Source organism: Helobdella robusta (genome assembly GCF_000326865.2).
Source record: "Helobdella robusta unplaced genomic scaffold HELROscaffold_8, whole genome shotgun sequence".
In the NCBI taxonomy this organism is placed as follows: Eukaryota; Metazoa; Annelida; class Clitellata; order Rhynchobdellida; family Glossiphoniidae; genus Helobdella; species Helobdella robusta.
Genome location: NW_008705459.1, coordinates 4,536,568 through 4,552,250, shown reverse-complemented (window position 1 = coordinate 4,552,250; position 15,683 = coordinate 4,536,568). Strand labels below are relative to the sequence as shown.

At 30.7% G+C, this 15,683-nt stretch overlaps 2 protein-coding genes across 2 annotated transcripts; both read right to left on the bottom strand.

Annotated features, from left to right (window-relative positions):
- Positions 1-5,632: 5,632 nt before the first annotated feature.
- On the bottom strand, positions 5,633-6,736 carry HELRODRAFT_69944 (hypothetical protein; the record flags this gene model as incomplete). Its single annotated transcript, XM_009031824.1, has 3 exons — positions 5,633-5,829; positions 6,044-6,182; positions 6,608-6,736. 3 exons carry the CDS (start codon positions 6,734-6,736, stop codon positions 5,633-5,635), a joined length of 465 nt encoding a protein of 154 aa, XP_009030072.1.
- A 5,623-nt stretch (positions 6,737-12,359) lies between these two features.
- On the bottom strand, positions 12,360-13,892 carry HELRODRAFT_165769 (hypothetical protein; the record flags this gene model as incomplete). The annotated part of the gene is made up of 2 exons (XM_009032278.1): positions 12,360-12,423; positions 13,573-13,892. The coding sequence occupies 2 exons, from the start codon at positions 13,890-13,892 to the stop codon at positions 12,360-12,362; spliced, it is 384 nt and encodes a 127-aa protein (XP_009030526.1).
- Between the last annotated feature and the right edge of the window lie 1,791 nt (positions 13,893-15,683).

Here is a 15,683-nt window from a genome sequence, read left to right as displayed (position 1 = left end):
AATCTATACATATTTTAAAACTTTGAAAAACAGACGTAACATTCGAAGCCGAACCAAAAATTGACAGATTGAAGATGAAAGATGAGATTGCTAGTTAATAACAGGATTCTTGGGTTGAGCGATATATGGTTCAGTTGTTTTCCCCTAGCTCCGAATTTCTTAATTTAATTTTTCCTTAATTAACGAATTTTTAAAATTTTATTTTTTATTTTTTTTTTTAATATTATAAATTGCATACTTGCACGGAACCACCAAAGGTACTGGTGGGCCAGTCAGGCTGGCGCCACGCTACAAAAGGGCCAGGGTGGTTACGTCGCCAACTATAATATCATCACCACCGAAGATGGACAGACCAATGTTTTTTATCATTGAACCGCTAACACTGGATAATGACCACGACTTCCGAAAAATGTCAATATTCAAAATCTGTAAATTCTTCCAAACCACTCTAGGAGAATTGAATTTCATTAAAATTCAACCAAGTTAAAAGTTAAGTTAAAAGAAGAAGAAACTCAACGAGATAAATTATTAAAAATCAATTCTATCTTGAATGAAAAAGTTAAATGTTATCCACACAAATCTTTGAATATAAGTAAAGGAGTTATCAGAACAACAATTTTTAAATACTGCTCTGAAAGTGAAATAAAGGAAGAATTAAAAAGTCAAGGTGTGATAGATATTTACAATATAAAAATAACCAAAAATAATCAGAAAATTAACACAAACACCTTCATTCTAACATTCAATAGTCCCCAACTTCCAGGAGATTTAAAAGTTTGTTATCAATCAATCAAAGTTGAAAAGTTTATACCCTTTCCAACATGATGTACAAAATGTCAGAAATACGGTCACCACCATAAGATTTGCAAGAGTAAAGATGTTATTTGCTCAAGGTGTGGAATTATAAAACATAAGCCCACATGGGAAATCCCATGTCAAAATACCCCAAAATGTTACCACTGTGGACATAACCATGAAACCTTTTCTAAAGAATGTTCAAAATTCAAATTGGAAAAAGAAATATTAAAGACAAAAGCTGAAAATAATGTATCATATATCCAGGCGAGAAATCAGATATATCAGCAGAAAAAACCATTATATTCCCAAATAATTACAAAAAAAGCAATGGTAAATAAAGAAACCCAATGCAATCTCATAAAAGATCCAACAAACTACTGCATGACATATTTAAAGAAAAAACCATCTAATACTGATAAATCTCATAAAGGAAGAGGGAAAAAATTGGAATCAGATCATGATGATGACGACAGGAGCAATACCAGTAAAAGTAACTAATGGTAATAGTGTTAATAAAATTGGTAGTCATAATAATGGTAATGGTAATAATAATGGTAATAATAGTAATGATGATAATAATAAGAATAATGATAATAATAAAGGTAATAATAATAATGGTAATAATAACAAAAAAAAAATAAAGATCCATATTCATTCTCTACTGATGAGGATATGAAAAGTAGTGATGATAATGAAGTATTTTGTAACAATGATGATATATATGTAAATAATATCAAAAGGGTTACAAAAGATAACAATGAGTATGGCTTCTAGTAAAAAAAATGCCAACAATAGACATACAAACAAGGGATAAATCAGACATACTAAGCAACAATGATGATCATAAACCAATTAAACGTCAAGATGATATAATGCATAAAAATCCCAATAAGATTAGAATCCTGCAATAAGAGGAATGAAAAATAATTTTCCAGAACTACAGATCTTAATCTCCAAATATAATCCTCAAATCATATGCCTGCAGGAAACTAAGGTTACTGATGACAAGCAAATAAATTTGAAAAACTTCAAGGCTTACCATAAATCAGCCATACCAACAAAAACAAACCCATCGGCAGGAACATCAATTTACATCCATCACGATATAACACAATCTCCAGTTAAAATAGAAACTAATAAACATTTTATAGCAACAAGAATAACAATCCACAATAAATCCATAACAATATGCAATGAGTATATAAAACCAAACTCATTGATCAAATCACAAGAGTTAAAACATTTAATTAAACAAATCCCTAAACCATTCATATTATTGGGAGATTTCAATGCTCACAACAAAATCTGGGAATGCTCAACTTCAAATGCTCAAGGAATACACCTAGAAAAAAACAATAATAGAAAGCGATCTCTGCCTAATCAAACCAACAAAAGCAACAATGTATCATGATCATACAAATACTTCATCAACAATAGATCTAGCCATGACCACTCCAGCCATTTTTTAAGATATAGAATGGGATGCAGAAGACGATTTACATGGCAGTGACCATTATCCAATAATTTTATCCATCAAAAACATAAGAAATTATGATTTGAAAAGAATAAATTACAATAAAACAGATTGGACTGCATTTAAAAACATGACAGAGGAAAGAATGAAAAATGTTAACACAATTGATGATGAATCAATGAACAAATGGATAAAGATTATAACAACAATCATAGACCAGATTACACCAGTTATAAAAAATAAAAGTGGTAAAATATTAAATCCTTGGTTTAATGAGAAGAGCAAAAATGCAATCAAGCAAAACAAAAAACATTCAAAATATTTAAAAATAACCCTACCCAAGTCAATCTCATAAACTATAAGAAATTCAAAGCAGAAGCATGTAGAATAGTGAGAGAAGAAAGGAAATTCTCCTGAAGTTCATTCGTCAGTAATCTCAATGTCAACACTTCAGCAGTAAAAGTATGGGAGATGATCAGAAAAATTAAAAACAAATATAATACCAACAAAAACAGCCATATTATTGCTAACAATAAGGAATATATAACTGACCAAGATATATCCAATATTTTGGCCAACTACTTCCAGCAAAATTCAAAAAATTTAAACAACCAATTTGCAAACATCAAATCAACAGAAGAAAGTAAAGATCTGGATTTCAATTCAAAAAATTTAGAGCTATACAACTCTCCTATATCAATGAAAGAAATGATGTATGAAATTAACAATAGCAACGATTCCACTCCAGATCCAGATTTAATTACTTACAAGATGCTTAAAAACTTGCCACAAAATGCACTAATGATACTATTGAAAATTTACAATAATATTTGGTACAACTCAAGTCTTTCAACTATATGGCTCCATGCAACAATAATTCCGATAAATAAGCCAAATAAGACCAAATTACAACCTGAAAACTATAGACCAATATCCTTAACCTGTTGCACCTGTAAAATAATGGAAAAAATAATTAATAAAAGATTAAATTGGTATCTGAAAACAAATAAAATAATATCAAACTCTCAATGTGGTGGGATTAAAGGAAGATCTACGTTAGATAACATACTATAACTAGAAACCCATGTCAGACAAGCTTTAAACAACAATGAACAGACGATAACAATCTTTTTAGACATAGAAAAAGCTTATGATAAAGCCTGGAGGTATGGAATTACTAGAGTACTACATCAAGCAGGATTAAGAGGAAACCTACCCAAATTTATTCAAAAATTTTTAATAAACCGATCCTTTCAGGTAAAAATTAATAATATATTTTCTGAAGTAATGCATCCAGAGTTAGGCATCCCTCAAGGAAGCATTTTGTCACCAAAACTGTTTTGCTTACTCTTGGATGGCATAACAAGTATAATTCCAAAAAAAGCAATAGCTTCACTGTATATGGATGACATAACAATAACTTTTAGAAATAAAAATATTGAAATAATGAAGGAAGAAATAAACAGATTTTTGATTTCATTAGAAAAATGGGCAATTAAACATGGAATAAATTTTTCAGAATCTAAAACAAAAGCCATCCTATTTTCAAAAAAACGAAAAAAAATATACCTAAAATTAAAATTTCAAGAAAATTTCATCGAATTTACTCAGCAATATAAATATTTGGGAATAATCTTAGACTCCAAACTTAATTTTATTCCGCACATCCAACAGACCAAAATAAAATGTTTAAAAGCACTCAACCTTCTAAAAGTTCTATCTCATCATACCTGGGGTTCAGACCAAAAACACTTAATGACAATCTATCAAGCAATAATAAGGTCAATAACAGACTATGCTAGTCCTGTCTACGGATCAACAAGGAAATCATATCTGAAAATTCTTCAACCAATAATGAACGAGTCATTAAGAAAAGTCTTGGGAGCTTACAGAACATCGCCATCTAGCAGTTTACATGTTTTGTCTGGGGAGATGCCTTTAACATTTAGACATCAAAAGTTAGCATTGAATTATTATTTAAAAGTTAGGTCTCAGCCAGAAAATCAGAACTACAAATTTATAAACCAGAATCATCAAATAAAATCAAAAGCTATACAAACATTCCCAGCAAGACTTAATGAATATATCAAAGGTCATAACAAAACTAATATTTTGAAAGAAATGGATTATGAACACCCGCCTTGGCTATTGCTGTATCCAGATGTTGATATCAGTATAAATAGAACAGTAAAATTTTATTTAGAGAAAAAATCCATAAAAATCCCAATTCCACAAAAATTTATACTCAAAAAAGGAGTTCGCAATGACAGCAGCAATAGTTGTTTACCAGCAATCAAAGATTATATATAAGCTCATGAAACATCTTCCAAACTATATATCAATTTTTACAGCAGAGATCATTGCTATTGAGATGGCGATAAGCTATGTATCTAAATTCAATAATAACAAATTTTTAATATTTTCAGATTCATTATCTGTAATCACTGCACTTAATCAATATAGCCCTCAACATAATCTGATAAAGCAAATACAAAATAATATACATAATAACTTGACTAATAATAGTAATAAAATAGCTTTGATGTGGATTCCCAGTCACTTAGGAATTCATGGCAACGAAGAAGCAGATCAACTCGCATCACAAGCCCATGCTATCCCAATATCAAATGTACCAATTCCATACAGTGATTTAAGAACTTGGACAAAAAAAATTATGAATGAGAAATGGCAACTTGAATGGAATAAGATTAACAATTATCTTAAACTATCCATGCCAAGTGTTTATAAAAAAAATCCAGATGAATCTAAGGGTTTAAACCGTAAACTGAGGACAATTATTAATAGGTTAAAAATAGGCCATTCAAAATACACTCATTCTTGGATAATCAACAAAACAAATCCACCAGCATGCAACTTTTGTGATGAAAAACTTTCTGTACAACACTTGGTGGAATGCAAAAACCATGATGATATTCGGAAACGATATCAGATCCCCTCAGATATTGAAAAAATTTTCAAGAGAGAAAACATCAATAATCTAATAACATATCTTTAGGAGATAAAAATACTCGACAGAATATAGAAATATTTGAAAAAACTCAAAAGAACCCTAAGACAATTTTGTTTCAAAAGAAAAAAGGGCGTAAAGATAGCCAGTAGCGCTGAAACGCCGTTAAACTGCATTAATAATAATAATAATAATAGTTAATAACATGAATGTAATTTAGTGAAGCATTAAAAAAGCAGCAAAATTATTAGTTGTAGAACAATAAAAATGTTGACTTATAATCAAAATGACTAAAGCAAAAATACAGATAAAAAACTATTCTCTATGTGAATGTGCACATTAACGAATATGGTCATACATAAAAATATACACTATATAATGAAGGTATTTCACTAGCCCATGAAAGAAATGTCATTTTTGTGAAGGAGTTCGGGTAACTTTGGATTCTCTGAAGCGTGGCCCCAACCCGCCCACACTGCCTGAACCTTTGTCCTCTTGGCGATGTCAAGGATGAGTTCAATGTTTGCGTAGTTGTTGTTGTTGGAACCACCTGGGACAGGCACATATTGATCTGCTAGCCTGATGTACTCTGTTCATCATGAGTGAGTGAGTGAGTGAGTGAGCGATCGAGTGAGTGAGTGAGTGAGTGAGTGAGTGAGTGAGTGAGTGAGTGAGTGAGTGAGTGAGTGAGTGAGCGAGCTAGCGAGTAAGTAAAAAGCTAATTGATAAACCAATGATCACAAGAGAAAAATGATGAATTGAAATATAAATTGACGAAACAGCTGATTCAAGTAACTGCCAACCTGCATTAGCTTTCAGGTCTTCGGGAGTTACCATGACAACAAACCTAACAGCTTTCTCATTTTTGAACATTTCATAACTCCACCTCCTGATTGAGCGGATGCACTTGACAGCTGCTATGCCATTGTTTGCAATGAGGACCTTCGAGAATGAAGCAACACTCATTCCTCTCCTCTCACTCAACTCACTCCATCAGTTACACCATTCACTTCATTTCAGTTATTAAACAAAATAATTGAGAGTAAATTATTTAAAAAAAAAAATTTAAATCAGTTAAACTATGTAAACTTAAAATCTATAAGGAAATTTTGTCTAAGAAGTCATACATATAAAAATATTTTCTCAGATGCAAAACACCCTACGTGATGGGATGGGATGTTGTTGAAGGATATAAAAATTAAAATCGTTCAACCAAAATTTCTTAACAGAGTATTGAAAGAATTTGAATTCTCCACAAAAAAATTGTAAAATCAAATAAATAAATAAATAAAATAAGTAGTTGTGGAAATTTGTTTTAACATGACAGCAGTGAAACATAAAAAGAACAAACAATTTCAAGGACAAACCTTGTCGACCACTCGATTGCCCCCGAACCTTTTAACAAATTCTTCAGGGGTGGCCACCGTGAAGTCCTTGCAGGAACCTTTTGACTGGGTCCTTCGGTGGCCTAGGTGGTCCAGGTGCTGCCCCGACATGGTACGACTGTGTTGGAGGTGGGGAACATTCATTACTTATTTGTGCTCAGTGCTAACACTCATGGCAAATATATATATATATATATATATATTTATATATATATATATTTATTTATTTATTTATATATATATGTAAACAATATTATTTCCAAAAGCAGTTATCATGCAATAAATTGAAAGACACGTTACTATGTTAAAATTTATCAACAGAAAATGAAGAATAAAAAGTAGATGTTATTTACTGAGTATACAATCTCAAAACTCACAAAATATCAAATAGCCGAACTTAAATAGCATGTGAACAGCCATCACTAACAAACACTCTATTGTCTGCCCTCTATGAATGGCAGCTATAAATATAATAATACAAAATCTATGAGCAATTGAGATAATTATGTCTGTCTTAGTTCTGTGGGTGTGTGATCACTGTGTATGTTTGCAACAAAGTGAGTGTGCGTGCGTGTTTGTATGTGTGTGTGCGTGTCCACATAGCAAATATCATAGCATAACAGCACTGCATGGGATTATAAGCACCAGCGTCATAATACCCCAAAATAATATGATTTTATTTACAATTGTAAAGACAAATACTATTAAAGACACGGTTGCACTCTACTACTAAATTGATTTCAACTGACTAATGAAGTAAAAAAATGATAATAAAAAAATTAATAAAAACCGTTCTTAATAAAAGCAACCCCTAAAGAAAAATCAATAAAGATGGAAAAGCAATAACCAATCAGAGGAGCAATTCATCTCAACATTATTCAATTAGAATGTAATTAACCAACTCATAACATTACAAAAAATCACAGCAGGTTCATCGAACCAGACAGCCAAATGTCACACATCCAACAAGATGCTTTCTTCTGTGTATGTTACAACAGCATTAAACCATTAACCATCTCAACTCCTAGGAACTGATCCATCAAACTAAACAACTGAACGTTAAATTTTGTTGCATGCATCAGACACCAATAAAATTATGCTCCTTATTTATAATTCGTTGTTTATAACTCATCGTTTATAATTCATTCATTCACTATTTACAACTCATTAACGTTCACTTTCAAAGTTAAATGTTAAAATGTATAACAAAAATGAGTGAACATAATGAACAATTAATTATGCTACAACTATTAATTAATTAGAATTTAATTAACATGCCATCAAAACATAAATTCCTACACAGTTGATAAATAATAATTACATAATTATCCCATAATTAAATCATTGTTATGGATCCAAAATTGAAACATAATAAATAAGTTAGTGAGCGCATAGTAAATGAATAAGATACAAACAATTGATAAATAATATATAGTAATACTATTAATTAATTAATTAATTCATTCATTCATTCATTCATTCATTCAATCAATCATTTATTGAATGAATAGATAAGTGAATGAATGCACGAACGAATGAACTAACAAACAACAAAACGAACGAACAATTGAATGAAAAAATGAATTAATTGAATGAATGAATAAAAGCATGAATGAATAAATAAATAACTGATAAATAAATAACGAAACCAAGAAAGATATATACTAGATATGATAGATGGTAATTGCTAACTTTTTGTAACAATGACAACAACAGTACCCATTCCTGGCGTAACAATCAACGTATTTATTACTACTAGAGCTGCTGTTATCACATTCATCGCGGAGGGCGTCGCTAGACTTCACGGCAACCTGAAATGGACTGGTCTCGAGATCAAAATCACTCGAATTTAAAGACATTACCAACGAGCCAGACACTGGACTTTATACGCTACATGAGGAGCCCAATGAAATTGAGAAACTTGGGAAATGGAAAATGATAAATTGGTAGAAGAGGTTTTGTTCTAAAGTTGGTGTGAAGTGAACTGTGAAGAAAACTATGTGAAGAAAACAACGCAACCAGCAATATCCTCCAGATTAATAGTAAATTAATTATTCAATGGAAGATGTTGCCTTCTAATTTAGTTTTTTTTTAGAATTTTAACGTCATTTGAATTGGAAATCAATTGTTAACAACATTACAACTTTTGAAAATAAATGTTATCCAGCATTATTATTTACATATTTGAAACTGAAACATTTACATAACTGAAATATTTACCTTTAACTAGCTATAAAATCACTGGTATTTATGTGTATTTATTTATTCATTTAATTATTTATTTATTTATTTATTCACTTAATTATTATTTAATGAATTTATTTATTTATTCATTCACTTATTTATATATATCAGCAGAAACATTGCCGCAAGTAACATGCAAACAAACAAACAAAAAGCACCACCATGGTAGAGAAGCAACACTCGCAACAACACTTCATTTCAGCGAACAACAGGCAGGCCAGTTGAATTGAACTCAAGTACTAAGTTAGGAGTGTACAGAATGTCAATATTTATTATTTCATTCAAACTGTCTATATCACATATCACACATGACATCATATTTTGTAATTGTGGGTATGATAGATGTAAAAAAAATATATAATAGCGCCTCAAAGTTGAGGCACTTAATAACTCTAAGCAAGGAACATCATACAAAACAAAATACATGTAACCCACACATGTACGTACAATACATACAACACATACACATGCATTGAATGCCAAATGTGTTTATTGTATTGTGTTGGAATTTATGAAGAATTATGTGTAAAGAATTCACAACAACACATCAACACCTGAACAGAAAACGCACACCCATAAAAACCTGTAAGCAATGAAAAAACATTTATACACACACACACGCGACACACACATGCAAACATGTGGAGTAATAAACATAAACAAAATACACTCTTTTACCCAACAAGCATAACCATATATAAAGAATCCTAGACCATTAAATAAACTTTAAAATATTGAGTTCACACATAAAAACAAAGGGCACAAAATGTGAACACTCAAAAAATGTACAAGGATTGCACAAAGGTAATGCAGCTGAATGACCTAATAAGTACAGCCACACATATATAAATATATATATATATATATATATATATATATATATAATATACTATATTGTATATAAAATTTGGTAGAAAAACAAACACAGGTAGATTGGAGAAACCATTAATCAATGCCAAACATTTCTACCTATTACATCAAGTTGATAAGTTGAGTTGATAAGTTAACAATCGCCAGGATTGTCAACAGCACAAACTACATTTCTTAAAAGATGGATTATAAACTGATGGCATGCGAATGAATATAATCTCAAATAAGAACAGTCACACCACTGAAATTTGGGATCATTTGTGTGTCCGTAACTTTGTATGTGTGTGTGTGTGTGTGTGTGTGTGTGTGTGTGTGTGTGAGTGTGTGAGTGTGCCATGTATTTTTGTGTTTCTTTGCGTGTCGGTCTTTGTTTGTCTGAGTCTGTTTGTTTGTCTGCGTGCAAATATGTAACATTAAGAAACAAGATGGTCCAGTTATTAAACGTTATTGTGTTTTATTCTTGCAGTTTCATTCTTGCCTGTGTTTGCTGCTTATTTATTATCATTTAATATCATCATCATTATAATCATTAACGTTACAATAATTTTTATCGATAGTTTTATAAATTTATAAGCAATGCGAAATCATTTTATCTGAAATGATCACGTGGTCATGATCAGTTCTTGAATGGGCTGACGATATGCAACAACCGAACACATTGCTTAGACCAGCAGTATTTGTATATCTAATTATTTATTTAATATGCCTCCAAACAATGGAAATGTGTCAAACAACAAAAAAAGTGGGTCACAAAAACTAAAAAAAAAAACTCCAAATAGGAAACATAAGATAACAAATCACGAAATGAAGAATGATCATTGCATAATAAGAACATGCCACCTCGTGATGATGCAACAGTTCTGCACGTTCTCAACATGATCACCAACTGAGTTTTCCATAAGACCATGTGATATGAAGTATGTACGTTTGATTGTTTGTATATATGTTTGTATATATGTATGTATGTATGTATGTATGTTTGTTTGTTTGTTTGTTTGTATGTATGTATGCTTGTTTGTTTGTTTGTATATATGTATGTATGCACGTATTATTATAATTATTATTATTAAGAATTTATTTATTTAGTACTAATTAAAAAATGTTCTCAAATTGTCAAAAATTGAATCATGCTCGTGATTGATAGCATTTTAATATGTTGCTTCATTGTGAGCCTGTTATCCAACCAGACGCCCAGGTTCAGCGCAGTTGAAGCAAAGGTTAAAATCAACTTCACCAACTCTTATTGAACTTATGTTAAACTTTGACAACTGTTACTTGGTCCCCACTGGGAGCAATTGAGTTTTAGAACGATTTAACCTCAGATATTTACCTGACATCCACTGTACAATTACCAGCAAACAATTGGCCAACGCTTAGAAAGACTCATTTTAGCAACATCTGATGTATATAATAAAAAATGTATGTATGTATCCATGTATGTATCTATGTACATAACCTATAACATCCAGTACATATACATGTAAATAATATACACTTAAGTGAATGTATAGATGCATAGATGCACGTACGTACACAAACAGATGCACATACACGCACACACAGATACACATACACACAGATACACATACACACATACACAGGATATATAACTAAATTCCTAGCCACACAGTCTCAACGTGAACTGTGATACAACGTGAACTGGGAGACAAAGATTAAAGGACATTATTTTTTATAACCTTAACCTTTGTCTTCAAAAATCAGATAAAAAAATAAGGAAATCAAAAAATTTAAAAAACCTGAAGAATAACTTTGAAACTATAGAAAAAAATAATACTCTAAAAATAATATTGTAAATGTCAGTGACAGTAACAAAATTTCAAAATTTACACACACACGACACACACACACACACATATGCATAACACAAGCACACATAAACAAACACACACGCATACATTCAATAAGTAAATATGGAAATTGTGATTTCTGTGTACCAATCCAATCCACTGAACCAAAAAAAAAACAAATAAATTCAATAACTTATGAACAACATGAAGGAACATGACATGGCAGTGATTGGAAAAAAAATATTAATGATAATACCATAGTAGTAGGCAAATGCAAGTAAAAAAAATTATTGTGTTAAAGTTAACAGCTTATATTAAGAAAGAAATAATGTTAACAAATAAGATTAACTAACAAACACCATTCAAATCAAATTAACAAAGAGATTTTGGATACTTTTGAAAGTAAATTTATCCTATAATATAATATAACATCCCCTAATTACATTAACATTCACTTATATTCATAACACATTAATGTCATTGATGGGATGATGATAAAGACGATAACATTGATAGTTAATTACAATAATAACGGTTAAGAAATAAAAAAATTGAGACCATTTATTAAATAAATTTATTGTCACAATTTGGTAACATGCATTTTAGCTGGCAGCAGTTTGAAATAACAGTTATGGAGATAAATAATTATTAATGCAATAAAATTGTGATGATGAAGATGATGATGGGATGAAGATGATGATTATGATGGTGGTGGTGATGATGAAGGGATGATGATGATGATGGTGGAGATGATGATGGAATGATTATAATTACGATGATGTAGTGATGGCGTTTCAAGTGTCTATATATGCTCACCAAAACGATTTACTATTGTTTCTTTGATCAAATGTTTTCAGCTGAGAACACAGATCAGTTCTGCATTGAGAATGAGAAACAATCAAAAAGTTTATCATTAGCTTTAAGATGAAACCTTTTAAAGGTTGAAATTATGGTTGGTAGGTAGGTGTAACATAAACGTTAACAGCATCATCCTACCAGCAGTATTAATATTTAAAATTCATTACAACACTATTGCTTGAACACCCATGTTCATCTCTCCTTTAAATTAGTACCCTATATGTGTATTGTGCCTTGCCTTGGCTCAACATCTCTCATACTTCATTATGAGTTTATGTGACCATTAAAAAAATTAATCTTCAGTTATATATTCATCAACATGAGGAGTAAGACAGGTCGCAGATAATGTATTGTTATAACCGTGCTACCGAACGCACTAGATTCTAGCGTATTCTAGAATGTTCTAGTGACTGGAGCATTCTGGAGTATGCTAGAATCCGACATCTAGAAGAATCTAGAAACGACGCTTGCGAAGAGTATATAAGCGCACGTCGCAAGTGATTAGTGATATTCGTGATTAGTGATATTCGTGATTAGTGAAATTCGTGATTTTGTGAATAGCGATTCGGTGAATTATTTAAAGCATATTTGATTTGTTTGTTGACGTTGTCATAGCGATAGATTTTGAACGATTTAAAAGTTAATTGTTGGGTTAGTTTGAATTTACTGGAAATAAACGATTAGTTGTTTTCTTCTGTAAATAAAGTTTAATAACTAATAATAGTTGATTTCTTCTGTAAATAAAGTTTAATAACTGTTTGGAATATTTTATTCAATCGAGGATTTGAACCCGTCGCATCGTAAATCGGTTACGACAGCGAGTATTATAACAGTATGATTAGCTCATATTTTAAGAGATCCCCTCACATATGTATATGTACAACCCTCTCTCTTTCTCACTACTTACAATGACTAGATTCAAATTTTGAACTGCAATTTGAATTTGAAAGTCAGAATGCATGGACATAAACAATGAAAACTACATTAAACCTTAAGAAGTATTTTTAAAAAAATGATCTAAATAATAAATCATTTTAACAAATTAATTAAATCAGTTTTCAAAAAATTTCTGGTGCTATTGTTAATTTAAAAAAGCAATAGCAGACCTTAAAAAAAAAAGAAAAAAATAAGCAAAAATAAGCCGAGCAAAAACTTGGAAGAACAAACTTTTCACAGCTGTCTGGACTGATGATGCAACCATCACTGTTGGAATGAAGGGATGGTTTAAAGGTTGCAAGCCTGTCATTCACCATTCCATTACTAAGTTGCTCTTCTGCTTGTGTGACAGCACCATTGGCCTCCTCACAGACCACATGACCATTCAACTCTGCGGATGAGTTGCTGGCCACATTTATAGTGAGTGGACTCCTTGAGCAATCAACATTTTCATCTTCGGCCTCTTTGACGCTTTCACATGATAGTGAAAGCACAACTTCTCCAGACTCTCCACACAGTAACTTTTTCTTCCTCTTCTTCTGATCATTCATATCTGAAAAAAAATTTGGAAAACTTTATTATTAAATAATTTAAATGATTTTTCCAATAAAATCAAGATCTCTTTATTAATTGCATCACATATCAGGTATCACAGACATCAATCACATCACCTTGTTACTGATTTGATTTTCCTTTCTAGTTTAATTATGATTTATATTTATATTATAATTATATTATTACAGAAATTATAATTATGGTTTTTTATGACAACGGAATTAACATAGGACAAAACATCAACTTTGAAGTTTATCAACTAAAACTAAATTAAAAAGACAAAATTTTCCTAAATAAAAGACAAATAATAACTTAAAATCTATGTTTTAGATTAAATAATTTTTAAAATAAGAACCATTTGCTAAGCTAAGGACTAACTAACAAGGCTATTGCTATTTGCAATTGTAGGCAAATGCAACAAAAAAAACTTTATTTAATTTAAAAATTAAAGTTTTAAAAATATTTTAGAGAAAATATATTAACCTAAAAACTTATTTTAATTGCCGATCAAAGTGAAAAAGGCAGACGACATGTTCAAATACAAAAAACCCGACAGTGCAAGACGACACCGATTTGATAGTGCCCTGTGGGTGATAATAGGTCACAACATTGGTTTCTTTTAAATCATAGACTTGATATTCTGATAAACATAAATAATTTTTTTTATTTTTCTAAATAAATAGATATATCACGTTTCAATATAATTTTTGCCGGGTGCATAACGATAAAACAGTTTTACTTTTTTAATAACATCTTTAAACGCTTTCAAATTGGAGATAAAATATCACAAAGGGCGGAGTCTGTGATATGATGTGACATGGTTCGATTCAAGCCTCTCATCATAACATCACGTGAACAAAAATTTTTAGAATCCACAAATGTATAAAAACATTATATGAAAATTTTTCAAATATACATATATATGTGTGCGTGAGTGTGTGTCTTGGATGTGTGTGTGTGTGTGTGTGTGTGTGTGTGTGTGTGTGTGTGTGTGTGTGTGTGTGTGTGTGTGTGTGTGTGTGTGTGTGTGTGTGTGTGTGTGTGTGTGTGTGTGTGTGTGTGTGTGTGTGTGAATGGAAGGTTGCATTAATGTAATGTAATGTAATTCACTCACATTTTTATCTTCATTCGTACGTTTTAAAGTTCAACCGTCTTTCAACAAGAAATTCCTTCATCATATAGACGTTTTATTAATTTATTTTATTTTTTAAATTTTTGTTTTATATGATTTGACGAAATAAATATTTGAATATTTGCCTATTGCTTAATTTGCTCCAATGGATTTTCTTAAAATTTATGTAAAATACTAAGCAATTTTCAGCGTTAACTTTTTAAAATAATTTTTTAAAAACATCCTCACCGTGTCCACAAACTCTGATTTTACGGTTTAATTGCTTTCCAAAAAGTGTCAGTGAATGCGAAGAGAAATCATTCCAATTATTATTACAAAGAAACGTCAAGGACATTGTTCTATCAGTTATTTTAGCGAATGTGATTTGAATTTAAATGCTTTCCATCCAGTTTCCAATAATTATCCATAAAAATTACAAAAAATGAAATAACATAATTTTGCTATAAAACTTTAGGAAGATTCTTCATATCTCCATTACGTTTTTCAGACCCATTAATCATTACATTTGCATATTATTAATATTATTTCTCTCCTCTCGAGCACACACACACAGCGCATTGGAATGCAGCAATGCATATGAATCCACGCAGTCACAACTCACAACAATAGAAGGATAAAGGTGTCCATCATCCAAATTGATTTATTGATTAATTGA